At 41.6% G+C, this 23,319-nt stretch overlaps 1 protein-coding gene across 2 annotated transcripts in view; it reads left to right on the top strand.

The window, feature by feature from the left end:
• The window catches only part of DNAH5 (dynein axonemal heavy chain 5), a 261,833-nt gene that overhangs the window by 218,052 nt on the left and 20,462 nt on the right, over positions 1-23,319 (top strand). For both annotated transcript variants that reach the window (XM_073891083.1, XM_073891084.1), the window contains exons 66-71: positions 9,563-9,806; positions 10,797-10,911; positions 11,396-11,586; positions 15,466-15,587; positions 17,351-17,500; positions 21,301-21,546. In XM_073891083.1, the coding sequence (XP_073747184.1) occupies positions 9,563-9,806; positions 10,797-10,911; positions 11,396-11,586; positions 15,466-15,587; positions 17,351-17,500; positions 21,301-21,546 (1,068 nt within the window). The remainder of the gene's footprint in view (positions 1-9,562; positions 9,807-10,796; positions 10,912-11,395; positions 11,587-15,465; positions 15,588-17,350; positions 17,501-21,300; positions 21,547-23,319) is intronic.

Genomic DNA, 23,319 nt, shown 5'->3' on the forward strand with positions numbered 1-23,319 from the left:
GAACCCTCAGTTTGTTTTTCAGAGTCCAAAGTCTCTCATAGTTCGTCTCCCCCTCCAACTTACTCCCCTTCATTCTTCCCCTCCTGCTATCTTCTTCTTTTTCTTTTTTTTTTAACATATGTTGCATTATTTGTTTCAGAGGTACAGATCCGTGATTCAACAGTCTTGCACAAATCACAGCGCTCACCATAGCACATACCCTCCCCAATGTCTATCACCCAGCCACCCCATCCCTCCCACCCCCACCACTCCAGCAACACTCAGTTTGTTTCCTGAGATTAAGAATTCCTCATATCAGTGAGGTCATATGATACATCTCTTTCTCTGATTGACTTATTTCACTCAGCATAACACCCTCCAGTTCCATCCATGTCGTTGCAAATGGCAAGATCTCATTCCTTTTGATGGCTGCATAATATTCCATTGTGTATATATACCACATCTTCTTTATCCATTCATCTGTCGATGGACATCTTGGCTCTTTCCACAGTTTGGCTATTGGGGACATTGCTGCTATAAACACTGGGGTGCACATACCCCTTCGGATCCCTACATTTGTATCTTTGGGGTAAATACCCAGTAGTGCAATTGCTGGATCGTACAGTAGCTCTATTTTCAACTGTTTGAGGAACCTCCATACTGTTTTCCAGAGGGGTTGCACCAGCTAGCATTCCCACCAACAGTGTAGGAGGGTTCCCCTTTCTCCGCATCCCCGCCAACATCTGTCGTTTCCTGACTTGTTAATTTTAGCCATTCTGACGGGTATGAGGTGGTATCTCATTGAGGTTTTGATTTGGATTTCCCTGATGCCGAGCGATGTGGAGCACATTTCATGTGTCTGTTGGCCATTTGGATGTCTTCTTTGGAAAAATGTCTGTTCATGTCTGCTGCCCATTTCTTGATTGGATCATTTGTTCTTTGGGTGTTGAGTTTGATAAGTTCTTTATCGATTTTGGATACTAGCCCTTTACCTGATATGTCATTTGCAAATATTTTCTCCCATTCTGTCGGTTGTCTTTTGGTTTTGTGGACTGTTTCTTTTGCTGTGCAAAAGCCTTTTATCTTGATGAAATCCCAATAGTTCATTTCTGCCCTTGCTTCCCTTGCCTTTGGCGATGTTTCTAGGAAGAAGTTGCTGTGGCTGAGGTCGAAGAGGTTGCTGCCTGTGTTTTCCTTTAGGATTTTGATGGACTCCTGTCTCACGTTTAGGTCTTTCAACCATTTGGAGTCTATTTTTGTGTGTGGTGTAAGGAAATGGTCCAGTTTCATTCTTCTGCATGTGGCTGTCCAATTTTCCCAACACTATTTGTTGAAGAGACTGTCTTTTTTCCACTGGACATTCTTTCCTGCTTTGTCAAAGATGAGTTGACCATAGAGTTGGGGGTCTATTTCTGGGCTCTCGATTCTGTTCCATTGATCGATGTGTCTGTTTTTGTGCCAGTACCATACTGTCTTGATGATGACAGCTTTGTAATACAGCTGGAAGTCCGGAATTGTGATGCCGCCAGCTTTGCTTTTCTTTTTCAATATTCCTCTGGCTATTCGGGGTCTATTCTGGTTCTATACAAATTTTAGGATTATTTGTTCCCTTTCTTTAAAAAAGTGGATGGTATTTTGATGGGGATTGCATTGAATGTGTAGATTGCTCTAGGTAGCATTGACATCTTCACAATGTTTGTTCTTCCAATCCATGAGCATGGAACGTTTTTCCATTTCTTTGTGTCTTCTTCAATTTCTTTCATGAGTACTTTATAGTTTTCTGAGTACAGATCCTTGGCCTCTTTGGTTAAATTTATTCCTAGGTATCTTATGGTTTTGGGTGCAATTGTGAATGGGATCGACTCCTTGATTTGTCTCTCTTCTGTCTTGTTGTTGGTGTATAGGAATGCCACTGATTTTTGTGCATGGATTTTATATCCTGCTACTTTACTGGATTCCTGTATGAGTTCTAGCAGTTCTGGGGTGGAGTCTTTTGGGTTTTCCACATACAGTATCATATCATCTGCAAAGAGTGAGAGTTTGACTTCCTCTTTGCCGATTTGGATGCCTTTGATTTCTTTTTGTTGTCTGATTGCTGTGGCTAGGACTTCTAATACTATGTTGAATAGCAGTGGTGATAGTGGACATCCCTGCCGCGTTCCTGACCTTAGGGGGAAAGCTCTCAGCTTTTCCCCGTTGAGAATGATATTCGCTGTAGGTTTTTCATAGATGGCTTTTATGATGTTGAGGTATGTACCCTCTATCCCTATACTCTGAAGAGTTTTGATCAAGAAAGGATGCTGTACTTTGTCAAATGCTTTTTCTGCATCTATTGAGAGGATCATATGATTCTTGTTCTTTCTTTTGTTCATGTATTGTATCATGTTGATTGATTTGCGGATGTTGAACAAGCCTTGCAGCCCAGGGATAAATCCCACTTGGTCGTGGTGAATAATCCTTTTAATGTATTGTTGGATCCTATTGGCTAGTATTTTGGTGAGAATTTTTGCATCCATGTTCATCAAGGATATTGGTCTGTAATTCTCCTTTTTGATGAGGTCTTTGTCTGGTTTTGGGATCAAGGTAATAGTGGCCTAATAAAATGAGTTTGGAAGTTTTCCTTCCATTTCTATTTTTTGGAACAGTTTCAGGACAGTAGGTATTAATTCTTCTTGAAATGTCTGATAGAATTCCCCTGGGAAGCCATCTGGCCCTGGGCTTTTGTTTGTTGGGAGATTTTTGATGACTTCTTCAATTTCCTTAGTGGTTATAGGTCTGTTCAGGTTTTCTATTTCTTCCTGGTTCAGTTTTGGTAGTTGATACATCTCTAGGAATGCACCCATTTCTTCCAGGTTATCTAATTTGCTGGCATAGAGTTGCTCATAATATGTTCTTATAATTGTTTGTATTTCTTTGGTGTTGGTTGTGATCTCTCCTCTTTCATTCATGATTTTGTTGATTTGGGTCATTTCTCTTTTCTTTTTGATCAGTCTGGCCAGGGGTTTATCAATCTTGTTAATTCTTTCAAAGAACCAGCTCCTAGTTTCGTTGATCTGTTCTACTGTTCTTTTGGTTTCTAGTTCATTGATTTCTGCTCTGATCTTTATTATTTCTCTTCTTCTGCTGGGTTTAGGCTTTATTTGCTGTTCTTTCTCCAGCTCCTTTAGGTGTAGGGTTAGGTTGTGTATTTGAGACCTTTCTCGTTTCTTGAGAAAGGCTTGTATTGCTATTTACTTTCCTCTCAGGACTGCCTTTGCTGTATCCCAAAGATTTTGAACAGTTGTGTTTTCATTTTCATTGCTTTCCATGAATTTTTTTAATTCTTCTTTAATTTCCTGGTTGACCCATTCCTTCTTTAGTAGGATGCTCTTTAGCCTCCATGTATTTGAGTTCTTTCCGACTTTCCTCTTGTGATTGAGTTCTAGTTTCAAAGCATTGTGGTCTGAAAATATGCAGGGAATGATCCCAATCTTTTGGTACCAGTTGAGACCTGATTTGTGACCTAGGATGTGATCAATTCTGGAGAATGTTCCATGGGCACTAGAGAAGAATGTGTATTCCGTTGCTTTGGGATGGAATGTTCTGAACATGTCTGTGAAGTCCATTTGGTCCAGTGTGTCATTTAAAGTCTTTATTTCCTTGTTGATCTTTTGCTCAGATGATCTGTCCATTTCAGTCAGGGGGGTGTTAAAGTCCCCCACTATTATTGTATTGTTGTCAATGTGTTTCTTCGCTTTTGTTATTAATTGCCTTATATAATTGGCTGCTCCCATGTTAGGGGCATAGATATTTACAATTGTTAGATCTTCTTGTTGGATAGACCCTTTAAGTAGGATATAGTGTCCTTCCTCATCTCTTATTACAGTCTTTGGTTTAAAATCTAATTTGTCTGATATAAGGATTGCCACCCCAGCTTTCTTTTGGTGTCCATTAGCATGGTAAATGGTTTTCCACCCCCTCACTTTCAATCTGGGGGTGTCTTTGGGTCTAAAATGAGTCTCTTGCAGACAGCATATCGATGGGTCTTGTTTTTTAATCTAATCTGATAGCCTGTGTCTTTTGATTGGGGCATTGAGCCCATTTACATTCAGGGTAACTATTGAAAGGTATGAATTTAGTGCCATTGTATTGCCTGTAAGGTGACTGTTACTGTATATTGTCTGTGTTCCTTTCTGATCTATGCTGCTTTTAGGCTCTCTCTTTGCTTAGAGGACCCCTTTCAAGATTTCTTGTAGGGCTGGTTTCGTGTTTGCAAATTCCTTTAGTTTTTGTTTGTCCTGGAAGCTTTTTATCCCTCCTTCAATTTTCAATGACAGCCTAGCTGGATATAGTATTCTTGGTTGCATATTTTTCTTTTTCTTTTTTTTTTTTTTTTTTTAAAGATTTTATTTATTTGAGAGAGAGAATGAGAGAGAGCACATGAGAGGGGATAGGGTCAGAGGGAGAAGCAGACTCCCTGCTGAGCAGGGAGCCCGATGCGGGACTCGATCCCGGGACTCCAGGATCATGACCTGAGCCGAAGGCAGTCGCTTAACCAACTGAGCCACCCAGGCGCCCGGTTGCATATTTTTCTCATTTAGTGCTCTGAAGATATCATGCCAGTCCTTTCTGGCCTGCCAGGTCTCTGTGGATAGGTCTGTTGCCAATTCTAATATTTCTACCATTGTAGGTTACAGATCTCTTCTCCCGAGCTGCTTTCAGGATTTTCTCTTTATCTCTGAGACGCGTAAGTTTTACTATTAGATGTTGGGGTGTTGACCTATTTTTATTGATTTTGAGAGGGGTTCTCTGTGCCTCCTGGATTTTGATGCCTATTTCCTTCCTCACATTAGGGAAGTTCTCTGCTATAATTTGCTCCAATATACCTTCTGCCCCTCTCTCTCTTTCTTCTTCTTCTGGGATCCCAATTAGTCTAATGTTGTTTCATCTTATCGTATCACTTATCTCTCGAATGCTACCCTTGTGATCCTGTAGTTGTTTCTCTCTCTTTTTCTCAGCCTCTTTATTTTCCATCATTTGGTCTTCTATATCGCTGATTCTCTCTTCTGCCTCATTTATCCTAGCAGTTAGTGCCCCCGTTTTTGATTGCACTTCATTAATAGCCTTTTTGATTTAGACTTGGTTAGATTTTAGTTCTTTTATTTCTCCGGAAAGGGTTTCTCTAATGACTTCCACGCTTTTTTCAAGCCCAGCTAGTATCTTTAAGGTCATGACTCTGAACTCTAGGTCTGACATTGTACTAATGTCCGTGTTGAGTAGGTCCCTGGCTGATGGTACTATCTCTTGTTCTTTTTGCTGAGGTGATTTTTTTCGTCTTGTCATTTTGTCCAGAGGAGAATAGATGAATGAGAGAACAAAATGCTACGAGGTTAACAATGTCCCCAGCAAATATATTCTAAACAAATCAAAAAAAATCTGAAACCATTGGAAAATAAAAGGAAAGAAAGAAAAAAGAAAGAGAAAAGAAAGAAAAAAAACAAAAAGAAAAAGATAAAAACAAAAACAGAACAATACAAAAAAACAGAATATGATCCAATATGATCAGGGTAGTGCATAGATCAGTGCCACACACTAGATTTTGGGTGTATTTTGGTCTGTTAGAATAAAGTGCCTCCTAAAATTTTAAAGGAAGAAAGACTTATATATGTACAAAATAAGGGTTGATACAGTGAAGGGATGGAAGATGACTGTAAAGATGAAAATTATAAAAGATTTTATAAAAGGGATTGATAAGATAAGAAGTTGTTTGAAAAAAGAAAGAAGATTTAAAAAAAGAAAAAGAATAAAAACGAAAGAAAAAAAAAGTAGAGAATGTGATCAGGCAGGAGACTAGAACAAAGCCATACACTAGTGATTTAGGGTATATTTTGATCTGTTAAGAAGAAACTGTATCTCAAAATTTTAAGAGAGAACAATTTATATATATATGCCAAAAATAAGGGTAACTACTATGAAGGGATAAAATATTCTAAAAATGAAAAATAAAAAATGTTTTTTTAAAAAAAGGGATTGATAAGATGTTGGTTGAAAAAGGGAAAAAGAAAAATTACAAAAAAACAGTTAAAAAATTAACTTTGAAAAACTAATGAATCATGGTAAAAAAAAAGCCATGAATTCTATGTGCAGTATTCCCCTAGCGCTGGAGTTCTCCGGTTCTCCTTGATCGGTAAACTTGGTCTTGGCTTGCTGGCTGTTCGTGCTGATCTTCTGAGGGAGGGGCCTGTTGCCGTGGTTCCCAAACGTCTTTGCCGAAGGCGGAATTGCCCCGCCCTTGTCGGTCCAGGCTAAGCAAGCTGCTCGGGTTTGCTCTCAGGAGCTTTTGTTCCCTGCAAGCTCTCGGTACAGCTTTGGATGATGAGAGTGAAAGTGGTGGCCTCCCAGTCTCCATCTGGAGGAGCTGAGAACTCAGGGCCCCGCTCCTCAGTGTGCCCCCAGAGAAAAGCAGTCACTCCCGTGTCCCCGGTCTCCGGCCGCACTCCGTGCTCACCAGGCCTGTGACCGAGCGTTTCTATCTCTGGCCCCCGACCCCGTGTGGAGTCTCCAAACCCAGCAGATCCCTGCGGTGGGCTCCCACGCCGCTCCTCCCGGGGGAGGGAGGGGATTCTCCCCGGCTCTGCTGCTTGTTGGTTCCCTGCTGGAGGAGCAGTGGCCCGACTGGGCCGCGGATCACAGTTTATGGCCACCCCGAGCTGAGAGCCCGCGCCTCGGCTCCATCTCTGCAGCCGGCTTCCCCGCTCCGATCCCTGGGAGCTCTGCCGCACTCAGGCACCCCCAGTCTTTCTGTGACCCCGAGGGTCCTGAGACCACACTGTCCCGCGAGGGTTCCACCCCCCGCTTAGCCACTGGAGCGACGTCCCTCCGCGGAGCCGACTTCTAAAAGGTCCGATTTTGTGCTCCGGCTCTAGCACTTGCCAGAAGCGGCCGACGGAGGCCCCCTCCCCCACCGTCTATCCTCCCGAATATCGCCTCGGATTCACTTCTCCGCACGCCCTACCTTCCAGTAAGTGGTCGCTTCTCTGTTCAGAGAGTTGTTGCTACTCTCTTCTTCGATCTCCTGTTGAGCTCGTAGGTGTTCAGAATGGTTTGATCCCTATTCAGCTGAATTCCTGAGACCAGACGAAATCCAGGTCTCCTACTCCTCTGCCATCTTGCTCCGCCCTAGGCGATATTATTTTATCAGTTTCAAACTTTGGGGCAAATGTACTTCTTAGCCTCATTTTAATCCTTTAGGAATATAGGCAGTTACTTTAATTGGCAAATTTACTGGTGTTAATGATATTGAATTGACTACAGCCATCTCAATAACGTTCAAGTTTTTACTTGCTATTTTTAAAATCAGGAATTGGATAATTTGCCCCTTTGTATACATTATATGAAGTGTTTATTTTATGAATATCAGTTTTCGTAAGTAACATGGGGGTGTGATTTTAGTACTGATTCTATGGTTCTCAAGGGGAGATGAGATTGGAAATGTAGGTTGTAAGAAGTATTGTAAACTGTTGAGAATTTTGGAGCTTTCAAAACAGTTGAGGGAGATCCCTGAATATCTAGGAGCAGGAAAGGGGGTGATGACAGAGAAGGGGGTCAGTGGGAAGACCTGTTATGGTTAGAGTAGTCCGTGAGGAATAACTAAAGCCTAAGCCAGGGCTGTGGCTGTGGATTTGGAAGACATGGATGGAGGGAAAACTATGGTGCTGGAAGAATCTGTAAGACTTGGTGCAGTTTTTGGATTTGACAGCCCATGCTCTCGTCCCAGCAGATGTGAGAGCATGCATCCTTAGCCTAAGTGCAAGAGTAGAAAGTTCTCTTTTATCCCATTTCAGCCACTTTATTAGGCTTTTGTAATGATATGTGAAATTCTAAAGTATGGTTTATTTTATGTCAACCTATAATTTTATTTTCAAACTGCTTATTTTTCCAATAGGTATTATAATGCTTCTGAAAAATCCATGCTTAGAATGAATCAAGGAAGGGGAGAAAAGGGGGAGAGACATATTTGGAACAGTTATCATGATCCAATTACTGTTGTAACTGCTTTACTAGTTATATCCTGACCATCACTGTCTGAGCTGTTTTTATATCCATCTCACAGATAAGGAAACTGAGGTTCCTAGAGTTAAATATCATGACCAACATCATGCAGCTGATAGATCGTAGGGGCTGTGATTCAAGCGCATGTCTTCCTGATGTCAAAACCATCATTCTCCCCATGGCTTTACGGTCCTTCCCTTACCTGTCTTCTTCAGGTGAGGACTTTTAGACCGCTCACCTTTAGGAACTCAGGCACGATAGTGATAGTGTGTGAAATGTGGGCATATTGCAATAAAAAATATCTGAATTTTTCCCTTGAACATGATTATTTCTTCGTGTAACCGTAGTGTAAGTTCTTTTTTTTTATAGATGGTTATGGTGAGGAATTTTGCAGCTATCTTAAATGTTATTTTCTGTACTGATTTTTTTTTTTACATTTTCTCAAATTTGAGATTCTTATCTACTGAGTAAATGAATGAAAATAACCATGAAGGAAGCTTTTCAAAGACCCAATACAAAGAAGCAAACGTGATAAAGGCAGGTTTTGCTGAAGTTGCTATGTCACCAAGAATAAAGCAAGTTCTGAGCTTTTGCTCTGTGCCTGGTAGGGTTCTACCCATCATAACTGTTGAGCCAATGGTGATTAACTGGCTAGAATATAAAGCAGTGGCCAGTGGCCTTTGTTCTTTGTATTCATGCAGTTTCGTTACTATCACCTTTATTTTAGATCTGTGGTTTTCAATTACAGGGTAAGAATTTTCTCCCAGCCTCTGGGCTTTGTGCTGTCTTTGGCTTGCTCTGTGTCATGGCCATGCCCTCCTTCCCCACCCTCCCCAGTCCCATCTTTTTCTCCTTCTGTCCCATGGACTCCCCTTTCCAAACCACCATGAGGAAGAAGTAGCCAATCAGGACAATAACCTTCCAAAACCATTCTCTCCCCAGCTATCTATAAAGATCCTTCAAGAAGGATCTAGAACTTCCCTTCTCTTGGAGAGAATAGCATCTTTTCAGGCCAAGAACAGTTTCCAATTTAAAGGTACCTGCAGCAGCTATGGGGATTGTTTGCCTAACTTGTTGGACATTTGCTTTTCAGGGGACTGGATACTATTTCAACCAGCAAGTTGACAATAATCACATTCAGACAACAACGGGGCTCTCATCAACAAGAAACTAAACAGAAGAAAATGTATTTAATCTGAGAGATTGATATGTGTCTTCAAATATATTCCAGTATATTTTCAAATGTTTTTCACCTTCAGAACAAGCTTACGTATAATCACAAATGTCACTTGAAGTTATTTGACTTTAGGAAATAGATAGATGGTCCAGAGAATATTGGTCGTGTTTTTTTAGCCAATGTCATGTTATTTGCCGCCCATTCTTCTTTCCTCCATTAATTCTCCTCCTCTTCTTATTTTGGTGTATTTCCTGCAGTCCAGTATGATAACTACAGTGCAGGAGCTTGAGAGCAGCCCCGTAGGTTAACTTTTTCGGGAATGGCCAAGCAATAGTTGTTAATTAAGGAGGAAAATATCTTTATGCAAATTAATAGGAACTGGAGAAAGAGAGAACTCATCTCATGGAAGAGGTAACTGCAAACAAAAGAAGGATGAAAGAGCTAGAAGATAATTTGCTTTACCGGCTGACGAGCACCCAGGGGTCCCTGGTGGAAGACGAGAGTCTCACTGCTGTGCTGAGTAACACAAAAAAGACCGCGGAAGAGGTGACACAGAAGCTGGAAATTTCGGCCGAGACAGAAATTCAAATTAACTCAGCCCGGGAGGAGTACAGACCTGGTGAGTTTGGTCATGAAAAACAAATGTCACAGGAAAACGAAGTGAGAAAAAAACCCGAAATTTGGAAAAACTGAAGGAACGGAGGACACTAATGCAAATGGCTGCGCCAGGTGGGGTGGCCCTCTTGTTTTGTGGGACCACTTTGGGACGCATTCAGTAAAACTGAGATGAAGAAAAGATTGTATAATGGTGTTAATTGTCTAGGTGCTTATGATTCCTGTGAGTTGGCAAATTCTTTGAACTTAGAAAGTAAAGAGGGAGGGTTTTTAAAGAATGTCTGACGACCGTTTGGAAATCTGAGGAATTAGTGCCACATTTGTGGGCTGCTCACTGGTTCTTTATCATTTGGTAGCAATCAGCCAGTATTTTGTTCGCAGTCTTTGTATTAAGAAGGGAGTTCCGTGGTCTCACCGGAATGCTTTAGGCTTACCCACCAATTTGCAAATCAGTGTTGTTCACAGGTTGCAAGAGGGACCTGCTGAAAGAATTCAGTTTCCTTTAGAAATGTATCATTCTTTCTGGAAAAATAATCAAAGCGGTATCATTTGCTGGTGGAGAGTCAGGAGCATCATCTTTGCCATGCCTTGTTTTGCCAACCCGAGGCCACGCTTAGTCGGGGCTTCATGGAGCTGGAGAATGAGGGCCAGAAGATGCCTACATAATTTGCCAGGCGTTACAATTTTTGCTCTCCCATCGATTGCCTTTTGTGCCTATGGAAAAAAAATAGAGTAAAATGTATTTATAAGGGATCTGGAAGTTCTAACATGGAAAATACCACTCGATAAACTCAAGCAGCAGACTGCTTACACAAAGCTTGTAAATAAGAATTAAATATAAATCATGAGCCTTGCTCCAGGCTCCCAGTGCTGGTAGATAGTCATTGATAAAGCAAAAATAAGACCTGTTTTCATTTAGAGTTTAGGCTGGTCTGTGCATGGTCATTTATTTTCCACCACCGTAGCACATGCAGCCTTGTTCTTTGTCTTTCAGTGGCAACTCGAGGCAGTCTCCTCTACTTCCTCATCACTGAGATGCGCTTGGTAAATGACATGTATCAGACTTCGCTCCGCCAGTTTCTTGGCCTGTTTGACCTTTCCTTAGCCAGGTATGTCCGTACTCGGGAAACCAAGCTGAATTTTCTATCTGTGAGCTGGAATGATGACATTATATTGATAACTTCTTTTCCTTTTGCTACTGAGTCTTTTTAAAAAAAATCTCAGCTTAGTGTAATTAGCAGCGTGTTAACACATCATTCTCATTTGTCCTCTTACGCTCAGAGACAGCTCTACCAACTCTTCATCCACGGATTTATTCCTTGGATTTCATGTATTTCTGTTAAACAAGGAAATTCTCAAGACGTTGTTGTGAGTGGTAATACCCCTCGGGTAAAATTGATTTAGACAACATTGAGGATTCTGTTATGTTATTTTGTGTTGAGAGAATGCTGGTTATTTTAGATTTAGGATGCTTATTCTTATGCGTAAAAAAGAACTGGCCCTCCAAAGTTACCTATTCTCCAGTCAAGATGTTTTTATGGACAATGGGAAAGGGGAGGGGGATGAGCCCAATTTAAATGTTCTCTCCTCCAGGTCTGTCAAGAGCCCAATTACGAGCAAGAGGATTGCTAATATCATTGAGCATATGACTTATGAGGTTTATAAGTATGCAGCCCGGGGCTTGTATGAGGAACACAAGTTCCTGTTCACCTTGCTGCTTACCCTGAAGATCGACATCCAGAGGAACCGAGTCAAGCATGAAGAGTTTCTCACCCTTATTAAAGGTCAGTATAACAACAGAAAGCACTGTACACAGGTCCAGATGTAGGAATTACTTGAAGGTGCTGTGCAGTATTTTTTTTTTTTCTGGCTCTAACAGTTTCCTTGCATTACACGGAAGATTGCATATATGTGAAATGTTTTATTTGTTCATTTATTGCATGAATATTTATTGAGAGCCTACTGTGTGTTGAGGCACAGACTGGACACTTGGGGCACAAAATAAAACAGTAAATTATGTAGTATGTGAGAAGCTAGTAGGCACTATGGGAAGAAACAGCAGGATAAGGGAGATGCGGAGTTAACAGGGTGTGCAGAGCCGGTGGGGCAGGGTGGGGGAGTGTCAAAGGAAGAGGAGATGGCATCAAGGTGCCGGTGGGGGCAAGCCTAGTACGACAGAGGCTGGAGCCACGGGCAGGGCGATTGTGGAGCTCATCCCGTGGGTATTTATTCTGTATCTGTTGAAGCATTTCTCACAGGCAGGTCCCTTGTGCCACTGCACAGTACAGCCCAGGGAAGGCTAGGAAACACATTTGCTGTCACATTCTTGGATGTCTGGACAACAAAATATTTAAAGTAATTGTGGAAATGATGCTGGGGTCTAAATGGCTTTATCTGCCATATCTTTCTAAGCAAAGGTTTAACTTTATAGATGAGACATAATTTTATCTACAGTGGGTGGGGAGAGATTTTCATGTTCACCCGGAGAGTAGATTTGCTGAGGAGCTTGAAGAGGACCCTGAAGGGGCAGGAGGGAAGGGGTGTGGCTACACATGTGCTTGCCCTGGGGGGCGTAGGCCTGTAGTCCTATGTGAACAAATGCGTATGGGTGTTCGTATAAATATGCATTTGCACACATCTCTTATGGAAACAACAAAGACTCATTTGGTTAGACTTGAACTTAGAAATGTATGATTTACAGACACTTTTTCTCTTTCTCTCTCTCTCTCTCTCTTTATTCTTTGTCTCTAACCCTTGAACTCTTGCTCCTTAGGTCTCTTTATTTTCCAAGTTTTCTAAATCAGAGCTCGTGGATGATGAATGAATTAGGGAGACATCCCTTAGGTAGATGTGTAGGTGTAGGGGTGATGTCTTCACTGAGCCCTTCAAATAGTACTGATTCGTGGTCTCATTGACTGGTCCTCCAGCTGATGGAGATTTCCTGTGGCAAGTTGTTCCCAACATCTCAATTCAGGCATGAAATGCGTTTCCTCATGAAATGCGTCCAGGTCTGGTTTAAATACTGGGAAACGTGTTGCCATTTGGCGTGATGATAGAAGACGTGGGATTTAGAGTTAGGATGACTCTAAGTGAAAATAGTGGTTTTGCCAATTTCTTGACAAGTGTCTCGAGCAGGTTCTTCAACCTTTTCAGGCTCCAGCCTCCTCTGCTATAAAACAAGGATGGTCAAATCTACATCATCGGATTATTGAGAAGTCACACAATTTGTGTAAACGCTGGTACATAGGATATGTTCAGTAAAGGATAGGCATTGTTATATTATCTTTAGTATTTTACTTTGTTTTGATTAATCTGAGGCTCTCCTAGGCTGGACTGTTTTGTTTTGTTTTGTTTTTTTTTTTTTGGACTGTTTTTTTGTGGGCTTTTGGCATTCAGTAGTTTTTTAATGCTGTTTTATGAAACAGTGTGTCGGAGGGAGCTTTGCAAGGCAAAGGGTGAATTCCCTCTGCAAGGACTTTAAAATCACTTGTTTGCAAATGTTATTTAGAGAGCAACAGTGTTTGGATACTGGTCTTTTAATTTGCTCATCTCTAAGATGGAACAGGATATGCCCAGATGACTTTCTGAGTCTGCTTGAGCTATACCACTTAATAATTGTGTGGTATCACTTGTAGAAATTTTTCATTGTAAGAACATATCATTTTTACAAAGTATTACAGTACAAATTCAAACTTACCTTTTCCCAAAGTAAGGGTTTACAGAATGAAGGCAATGGCATAACTCTCAATCACCTTGAGAATTTATTTTGAATTATACCTATTCCAACCATTCATTCATCAGAAGTACATTTAATCTGGTGCCATACTATCCAGGAATATGTCTGCCCTCAACCCATTACCATCATCCTCTGTGGCCCATTGTACACTTTTGAGGTAGGCAAGAGATTCATGCCACAGTTACCCTCTACTAAATGATGAATAATGCTTTGGTTGCAAGGAACACCCTTTCCTTCCTGTAAATAGCTTCTCCCTAACTCTCTGGTGAATATCTTGTTCTTTTGAGTTTGTTGGAAAATGCACAGTTTCCATAGAAATTGGTATGACATTTTTCAACACAATGCCATTGTCCTCAGGTCTTTAACTGCTCTCTGCCATTAAAGCAATCTGTTTTGATTTGGTGACTTAATAATCTTATCAAAACTGCTTCAAGGCCATACTTACCTTGCTGGAAATATACTAAGATGGAGTTGGCCAAAAGATAGCAATTTAGTGGGGTCCATGGCACCTGGCTAAAGTAGAGATTGGTTCAATAAATATCTTGAGGAGTATTATGTGTTCATGACCTGCTCTGTTCAAAAAAGGATTTTAAAGGTGGCCAAATGAATTGGTTATATCCTTTTAAGAATTATGCTTAGAGCATATTTTCCTTGAAACATTTTAATAGATGGCATTTATCAAACAGTATATTTCATCCTATAAAGAATTTCTAACTCTTTCTTTGACTTAAAATTTGATTGTTTACACATTTAGTTCTTCTGAGGTGGGCAACAATAACATTTTAAGGTGTTGTTTATTTTATGGTGCTGTGTGTTACGTGAGTTATGTGAGCTTAGGTAAATCATCAGCAGCAAGGGAAGAGTCACTACCCAATGGGGAAATGTTTGCTGTGGTCAGACTGGCCAAAAAGAAATGAGATAGCACAGGATCCTTAGGTGTGCTCAAAATGGAAATAAATAATATACTGATTTATAGAAGAGAACCCTTTATACACATGTAGTGATGCTGACATTTCTAGATAAATTCTCTCCTTGAAAGAGCTTGTGCCAACATCGAACAGTTCTTAATGTTTGACAATAGCTGCTCATTTAGTGACCCTCTACTGTGGTCTTGATCCTGTTTTGTGTGCTTTACATATATATTTTCTCTCATTCTGTCATCATCACAACACCCAGGCTTCATTATTCCCTGTGTACATATTTGGAAACAGAGACCCAGACAGATGAGCTGCCTTGTCCTAGACCTTGGCCACATAGAGCTAGGACAGAATCCAGCGTCCCCCTGGATTCTGGGTTTCTGATTCTTAAATGTGTTTTTCTAAAATCATCTATTCCTTTATTCAATTATAAAGCTTGTTCATTACTATGACATATTTCTGAGCCTAAAAAATGACAAGGTAATGGGGCGCCTGGGTAGCTCAGTTGGTTAAGTGTCAGGCTTTTTTTTTTTTTTTTTAAAGATTTTATTTATTTATTTGAGAGAGAGAGAGGGCACAAGCAGAGGGAGCTGCAGGCAGAGGGAGAAGCAGGCTCCCTGCTGAGGAAGGAGCCCGATGTGGGGCTCGATCCCAGGACACTGGGATCATGACCTGAGCAGAAGGCAGACGCTTAACTGACTGAGCCACCCAGGCGTCCCTAAGTGTCAGACTTTGGCTCAGGTCATGATCTCAGGGTCCTGGGATCCAGCCCTGTGTTGGGCTCTCTACTTAGTGTGGAGTCTGCTCCTCCCTCTGTCCCTCCCCTTGCTTATGTGTGCGCACACACACATGCACGCTCTTTCTCTCTCTCAGAATGATAAATAAAATCTTTAAAAAAATGTCAAGGTGGTAAAATTATTAAAAGTGTAAGAAAAAGATTTTGTATATAAATAGATTGTTTTAGAGTAAAGAAAGAAAAATCTCGTAACTTTCTATGTTTAATTTTAAAGGAGGTGCCTCCTTGGACCTTAAAGCTTGTCCTCCTAAACCATCTAAATGGATTCTGGACATGACCTGGCTGAATTTGGTGGAACTCAGCAAACTCAGACAGTTTTCAGATGTCCTTGATCAGGTAACCTGTGCTTTGAATAAGCTTACGACAGTGTCGCAGGGAGCAGTTCCTGATTTATCACTAGCTATGGTATTTGCGGAAGAGAGAGATTGTTTAATGTTGTCGCTCTTGCCACGGTGCCTGACCTTCCTCCTGCTGGCTCACACTCTGACGAAGTGGACTCCACCCACGTCTAACTGGTGCCGTCCAGGGCCCCATGTCAGTACCACCAACTGGAGATCCACAAGTGGGAAAACTGAGAGATTTAATGAAATCACTAGACATATTTAAGCGGTTTTGCCATCTTCCTGGAGATTAAATGAAAAGAAGTATGAACAGCCTGCCTCTAAATGCTAGAGATCCTTTTCTCGCCTCTTGTTCCTCTCTTCTGCCTCCTCTCTTGTTCTCCCATGATACGGCCTTAGCCAGGTGTCTGGGCATAAATCTGATGCCAATCCTTGGCTCCTTATCTTTACAAGTTATTACCCTCTCATAACCAGCCAGTTCCTGATGAACTGTGTTTGTGCTGGGATCATGGAAGTTGTGTCTGGAGAGCTGATTGAGACAAACCAGGAAACAGATTCTTGAGAATCAGACGACCAGAGAGAAATCACACTGAGAGCAAGGTGGCTTTATTCAGCCACAAGTTGTAGGCTTTTTATGACCAGAAAATGTGCTAAGGTTGGTTCCTGAATTTCCCAGTTTAGGTTGCCCAGAAACTTACTGTTTGGCTCTATCTGTATGTGTTGGCTTATGCCTAGTAGTCCGTATTATTTCTACCATATAATTTAACCCATTCTTTTGCATTAAATAACTTTCATTTGGGAGGTTTTAATGCCCTCTAACATCATGAGATGACTCCTACTGACCTTTCCCCAACTGATATCTGTTCCTGAAGTTGCTGTCTTCTGGAGATTGTCTTATGCCTGAAATCCCTCCATGTCATGTGGTCTTTCATGATAGAGAGAGGTTATTACTTTTTATTCTTACACAATACTTTCTAAATATGGACCTGGAATGTTTTTCCCTTTGATTAGGCTTCCAAGAAATATATCCGGGGCTTTAATCAAGGGGAATATACCAGAGAATATTGGATTATATTTATCTGCCGATATTGTTTGTTTGTTCTATGTTCTGGAGATGATTACCCATGGAATGCCGTCTGTTTTTCAGCCCCAGAGGAGAATGGACTGTATTCTCTCCCTCCTTATCAATTGCCTAAAGGAAGCATGTGTGTCATTACTCATTTGATGGTGATATTAAGTCATATATTCCAAATTATTCTAGATTAATAGAGTATTGACCAAACAGCTTTTCGTTCAATAATGAACATATATTAAATGTCTTCTTTTGTGCCAGGAGTGGTCCTGGAAAGTGAGGAAACATACGTGAATAAGTGAGTGAATTGGTTCCTGGTCATGAGAGGATTTCATGGAGCAAATCAGATTTCCTTAAAATAATGAAAATGAGTTTTCATTGATTTCTTTATTCCTTATAAATTTGATACCACAAAGGCATTAGAAGAAATTAAACAACCCAAGGCTCTCCCTACGTCAAAAGCTAGCTGTAACCTGGCATTAATGCAGACTGATTTTAGAGCAAATCACATTTGATTTTAGACTGTCACAATTTTTGGTAGTGGAATATAAAATTAAAAAAAAAGTCATGGGATATCATTCACACGTGTCTGGAATAGTCAGAAGATATGATGAAAAATAACCGTGAACTATTACTGAAAGATTTTTCTGTGCTGTGATGCAATTCTTATTCCCTGGTATTTTCAGATATCAAGAAATGAGAAAATGTGGAAAATTTGGTTTGATAAGGAAAATCCTGAGGAAGAACCCCTTCCAAATGCCTATGATAAATCTCTTGACTGCTTTAGACGTCTTCTCCTTATTAGATCCTGGTGTCCTGACAGAACCATTGCCCAGGTAAAAAGTTCATACTAGAAAAAAATAGGAGAATATTTTTTACAGGAGTTTTTATTATTTTTAAGTAATCTCTACACCCATTGTGGGGCTCAAACCTACTACAACTCCGAGATCAAGAGTCACATGCGCCACCAACTGAGCCAGGCAGGCGCCCTCTAGGAGAATATTTTTAAGGAGAATTTCCTTTTAAATTTAAAGAAATATTGAATATTTTAATCCCAGTGAGAATTTTCTTGGAGGCCTCTATGGAATCTTCTGGCAATACCTCTGTGACAAATGGAAAAGTAAACAAATGTAGCAAGGTGTACATTTGGGCTAAGTGATTTAATGATCTTCTTTGGTCTAAATGGTACAAGAGTGAATGAGAAAGCCATGTTTTTAAGGTCGGCTTATAGGTATGATGTAAAGGTAATGTATTAGTCTTCCATACCATTTTTATATTGACTCAAAAACGATACGGCTGCTCCGTTTTGTTAGTAGTAAAACAACGTTTCTTTAAGTAGGAAGGATGTGGCAACCTTGGGAGGAGAGGTAGATGAGAGGGAGACATAGTATTCCCAAATTTACGGTTATAACCCCAGAAAGTCTTAGGGCCCTTGATGCAAGAGTTGGCCTAAAACCCTGTCAGTTTTACATATGGTTTAAATGTGAATCCTGCCTCCAGAAGATACATCTTTTCAAAGACCTTTAATCTGCTGGCCTCCTGTCTTGGAAATGTCACTGCTAATAAGACTTGCCCGTGTCCTGCCTTCACAATGAAAACTTTAGCTTGAATATTCAGCTCAGGTGGATTCCTTAGGGTCTTCCCCAAGCAAGCCATAGAGTTAACAGTACGCTGGGTTTATAACGGAATGTAGGAAGTTCTCCCCTCCACTCTCCAGAGGGAGTGTTAAAAACAGGGAAAAGCCACCTCCAACTCCAGGTAGGTACCGAGGAATCATGAAAACAGCTAGATCCAATGATTTATTGAGAAAAGAGAAACGAGTTCTGTAATTCAGGGCAACTGAGATCACCCTTCCTTCAGTGTTTCTTCTCAACTTCATTACTTTGATCCTGCCCCAAAGAATTGTCAAACTGTTGCCTTAAGGACAGTGTAGAAGGTTCAGGTAGTTCTGTTCTGTTCTGTTCTTTCTTCTTCTCTTTTCCTTCCTCCCTCCCTCCCTCCCTCCCTCTTTCCTTTCTCTCCCTTCCCTTTCTTTCTTCCTCCATCTCCTCTCCTTCCTTCTCTCCCCTTTCTCTCTCCCTCTGCTCTCTTCCTTCCTTCCTCTTTTTCCCCTTACGTAACATTTTATTTGGTTCAATGCTGAATTGAAGTCTACAAGGCTCCTTTGTAACTCGGTCATGTTCATCCTAGCTTCTGCCATCTATAGACTGACCGTAGCAATGGCTTCCTAACTGGGGTCTCCGCTTGTTCCTTCTTGCCCGCTCTAGTCGATCCTGTATACTCTAGAAGGAATGGAAATATGATTATGCTCTTCCTTGCTTTTTAGTCTTTCAGTGGCTTCCCAAGGCCTTTATGATAACACCCAAGTCTTAAGATCTGCAAGGGCCCTCTGGAAAAATGTCCTCTCCCCTGAAATTCTTATACTCACATTACATTCCTTTTGTGATTTTCAACCAGACAACTTCTTGGGACGTATATTCAAAGGTCTACAGTGTGGGTATATTTAGTTCCCATTCTCCATAAGCAGCATCAGGCTTGTTCTCAGTATTTTGGATGAGCATGACTGCCCACGTCAGGGGACGTTCAGCTGCCTGGTTGCAAAAACAGTGCATTCTTAGAGGGTATCTCATGCCTCATACACATTTGTGTCTCAACGCTCAGCGAAGAGGGTCAGAATAGGTGCAGAGGTTTACTTGTTGCTTTTTTGCTTGTTTATTTTTCATTGGAATCAGGTATCGGGACAAAAATGTTCTTCAGAAGGGTGTGAAGACTAAGTTTTGACAGTGTGGTACTCTATTTCTTTGTGCCAACGAGGTATGCAGAAGCCTGGTTGCCCCACAGCTGAATCTTACATGAGTTATACTGCATGTTCTTCTGTCCCCTCTTGGTGACTTGCTCTTTTCTGTTTCAAGGTCTCTGCATTTGTGCTCTCTGCATGGAATTCTCACCACACTGGCTCTCCTACCTGTCCTCTTTGTCTAGATAAATCCCACTCCTCACCCAAAGTCTGGATGAGACTCTTATTGTGGCCACTACCTTCCCACTCTAACCTGCCAAGAGGACAAACGTGAGTGGGGACATCATCCCAAATTTTAAGCTCAGAGACGTGGGGTGTGGCAATCACTTTGAGAATGCATAGCGCATAGCTGGGTATTCAAAATGGAGGAAAAGCCTGTATTACTGACCGAAATCAAACTTTGGATGTTTGTAAGTCAAAGACAACAGCTTAACCAGCACCACTCTCATTTTGGCCCAGGTCTATCTCAAGCCTCTCTGATTTAAGGGAAACCCTGCCTACAGCTGTTTTGTGTTTCTCTGGAAATGGAAGTGGGGTCCCACCATGGCCCACCTCACTCTGCTTATTATGTGAGAGAGATTCTTCTGAGGAATCTCACTGGGGAGAGAAACTTGGGTTTTACTCCCATGGGGGTAGGAGAAGAAAACAGAATAGGAAATTTTTCTTTGAGGGAACCCAGTTGTTTTTTTTTTGTTTTTCCATTTGATCTTTTTTTAAAATTTTTTAAATTTTATTATGTTATGTTAATCACCATACATTATATCATTAGTTTTTGATGCAGTGTTCCATGATTCATTGTTTGCGTCTAACACCCAGTGCTCCATTCGATACGTGCCCTCTTTGATACCCATCACCAGGCTAACCCATCCCCCTACCCCCACCCCGCTAGAACCCTCAGTTTGTTTCTCAGAGTCCATAGTCTCTCGTGGTTCGTCTCCCCCTCTGATTTACCCCCTTCATTTTTCCCTTCCTGCTATCTTCTTCTTCTTCTTCTTTTTTTTTTTTTTTAACATATAACGTATTATTTGTTTTGGAGGTACAGGTCTGTGATTCAACAGTCTTGCACAGTTCACAGCACTCACCATAGCACATACCCTCCCCAGTGAGGGAACCCAGTTTTTACCAGAGGGGGAATAGAGACTAAAGGTCATACTCACAATAGTATCTTATTGATTAATTATTTTACTTTGTTTGAAAAAGGACTATGTTGTTACTTGAAATATTTTTATATGGTTGATAATATAGTTGACAAAGTCTGTGATATTGTGAGCATGTATTTCAGTCAAAACAAAATTAATGGTAAAGGGGATAAGCCAAAAATGGAAAGGAATCATGAGAATGATTAGGAGAATAATTATGGACTAAATCTTTAAAACATTAACCCATTCGTTAAGTATCTAATATATTTCATTTGATAAGAAATCATTCAGTTATCTATTGATAAGTATCCATTAAATCCCAGGCATTGTGCTGGTTATTTGTATTAGAATGCATATACATTTCCCTTAAAGCATCCTAAATAATACAGTTTCCTAATAATTTTTATTTTTTATGCACCAAGAAGTAGCCAGTGTATAGAACAGGTTCCCGACAAGTGGTCAGCCAACTTGGGTTCTGGTCTTTGAACTGTGTGACTGTGTGTTGGCAAATAACACAGCCTCTCTATCATCGATAGAGTGGAGATACAACAAGAAAAATGTCTCTGTCCTATTTCCCTGGCAGAGTTACTGTGGACATCATTGAGATACTCTACCAAAATGAATTTTGGAAGCCCCCCTGCATCATAACACATGGAGGAGTTAGAATCAGTTTTGGTGATTCCTGTACTGTTTTTGGCAGGCCCGCAAGTACATCATGGACTCCATGGGAGAGCACTATGCAGAAGGAGTTATCCTGGACTTGGAAAAGACGTGGGAGGAATCTGATCCACGGACACCACTCATCTGTCTCCTGTCTATGGGCTCAGATCCCACGGATTCCATCATTGCCTTGGGGAAGAGATTAAAAATAGAAACCCGTTATGTGTCCATGGGCCAGGGCCAGGAGGTCCATGCGCGCAAGCTCTTACAGCAGACCATGGCGAATGTGAGACCAAATGTCTACTTTTAGGTTATGTTGTCATTACGGGTTATAGAATAGCAATGCAGAAAAGAATTTATGAATCATTAAGAGTTTAAATTTACATGCTTTGTGCTGTTCACTAAACAGTTTAGGAAAAAGTTTAATAATCTATTAGAAAACTCTCACGGAAAAACAAATACAATTTTTTCTGCTGAGCCTTAACTTATGGAAAACTTACCCAACCAGAGCATCTTATTTCTCGACCAGTTTGCATAATGTTAAGCCCCACTCTAGATCCGAAATCCTCGGGGGTGGGGAGGGGTCTACAGCCCCTCCACCGTGATTCCTGCGCTGCTCTTGGAGTCCCCAACGCTCCAGAATCCAGCACACCGTGTCTTTCTTGAGCTCCAGAATGTATAATCTGTGCTCTGGAGTCCCCCAGGCTTGGCCCAGATCCCAGAGGCCAGGAATCTGCCATTACCTTGTGGTGGTACCAGAGGTTTTAGGAAACCTGGCTTATTGCCTTCCAGGCTGGGGCTCCTAGAGCCCTTTGTGGCTTGCAAATCCTGTAGTGAGCATGCCATGCTCAGGCCTTACCCGGAGGCTATAAAGTACTAGAAACCACATGGTAATCTTGCAAAGGGACAGTCCAGTCCAGAGCTGGGGCACTTCCAGGGACTTAAATTAACTGAATGCACAAGGTCTTCCATTTCATCTCTAGAATTCCATCTCTAGGACAGGGCACTCATGTGTTTACTCTGGTCTAGCCCTTTCTGCAGTGTCCAACTCCGTCTGGAGGAACCGTTACCCCTGTTTTCCTCTTCCTCCACACTTTGGCCAAGCAAAGAGGGCCAAATGACTTGGCTTCTCATTCCCACTGGAGAACATGCAGTCTTGGTCTAGATGCCTTTCTGGCTTCTTTTTAGATCAGACCCTACTCCTCCTTCCCTGAGTCTGAGCTCTCCCCCCGTATCTCAGAACTCCTTCTATGCCCTCCAGGGAGTCCCCCTGCTGAGGACAGAACTTGCTGTCTGACTAGGCCCACCGTGAAACCACTGGGCTCTAGGTCCTAGCCACTGAGTCTAGAACCTCAGTATTGTGCTGCATCCTGGTTTCTTCCCTCTGGTCTAGAACTGAGCCCACTGTGTTCTAGAACCTCCGTATTTACTTTGCGCCTCTTTTATCCCCAAGTTGTGCCCCACCCCCAGCTTTGGTGAAGGCTGTGGGAGGGCTCACATGTGTGTGTGCCTTGTCTGAGCACTTGATATGCAGCTGGGAGGGCAACAGGGGTGGACTGAAGTGTATCCAGAGATGAAAACATGCATCTATACTTAAGAATGCCAGGTCTGGAAGGGGCGCCTGGGTGGCTAGGTTGATTAAGCATCCAACTCTTTTTTTTTTTTTAAAGATTTTATTTATTTATTTGAGAGAGAGAGAGAATGAGAGATAGAGAGCACGAGAGGGAAGAGGGTCAGAGGGAGAAGCAGACTCCCCGCTGAGCAGGGAGCCCGATGCGGGACTCGATCCCGGGACTCCAGGATCATGACCTGAGCCGAAGGCAGCCGCTCAACCAACTGAGCCACCAGGCGCCCTAAGCATCCAACTCTTAATTTTGGCTCAGGGTCCTGGGATTGAGCCCCGAGTTGGGCTCTGTGGAGTCTGCTTGGATTCCCGCTACCCACTCCTCCTCTGCCCTTCCTCCTGCTCATGTGCGCGCGCGCGCCCTCTCTCTAAAATAAATAAATAAAATCTTAAAAAGAATCCCAGGTCTGGTCTGACATGAGAGCTTAGTGGACT

This window comes from Callorhinus ursinus, unplaced genomic scaffold, assembly GCF_003265705.2.
Source record: "Callorhinus ursinus isolate GAN/ISIS: 27379988/994484 unplaced genomic scaffold, GSC_fseal_2.0 scaffold3, whole genome shotgun sequence".
Lineage (NCBI taxonomy): Eukaryota > Metazoa > Chordata > Mammalia > Carnivora > Otariidae > Callorhinus > Callorhinus ursinus.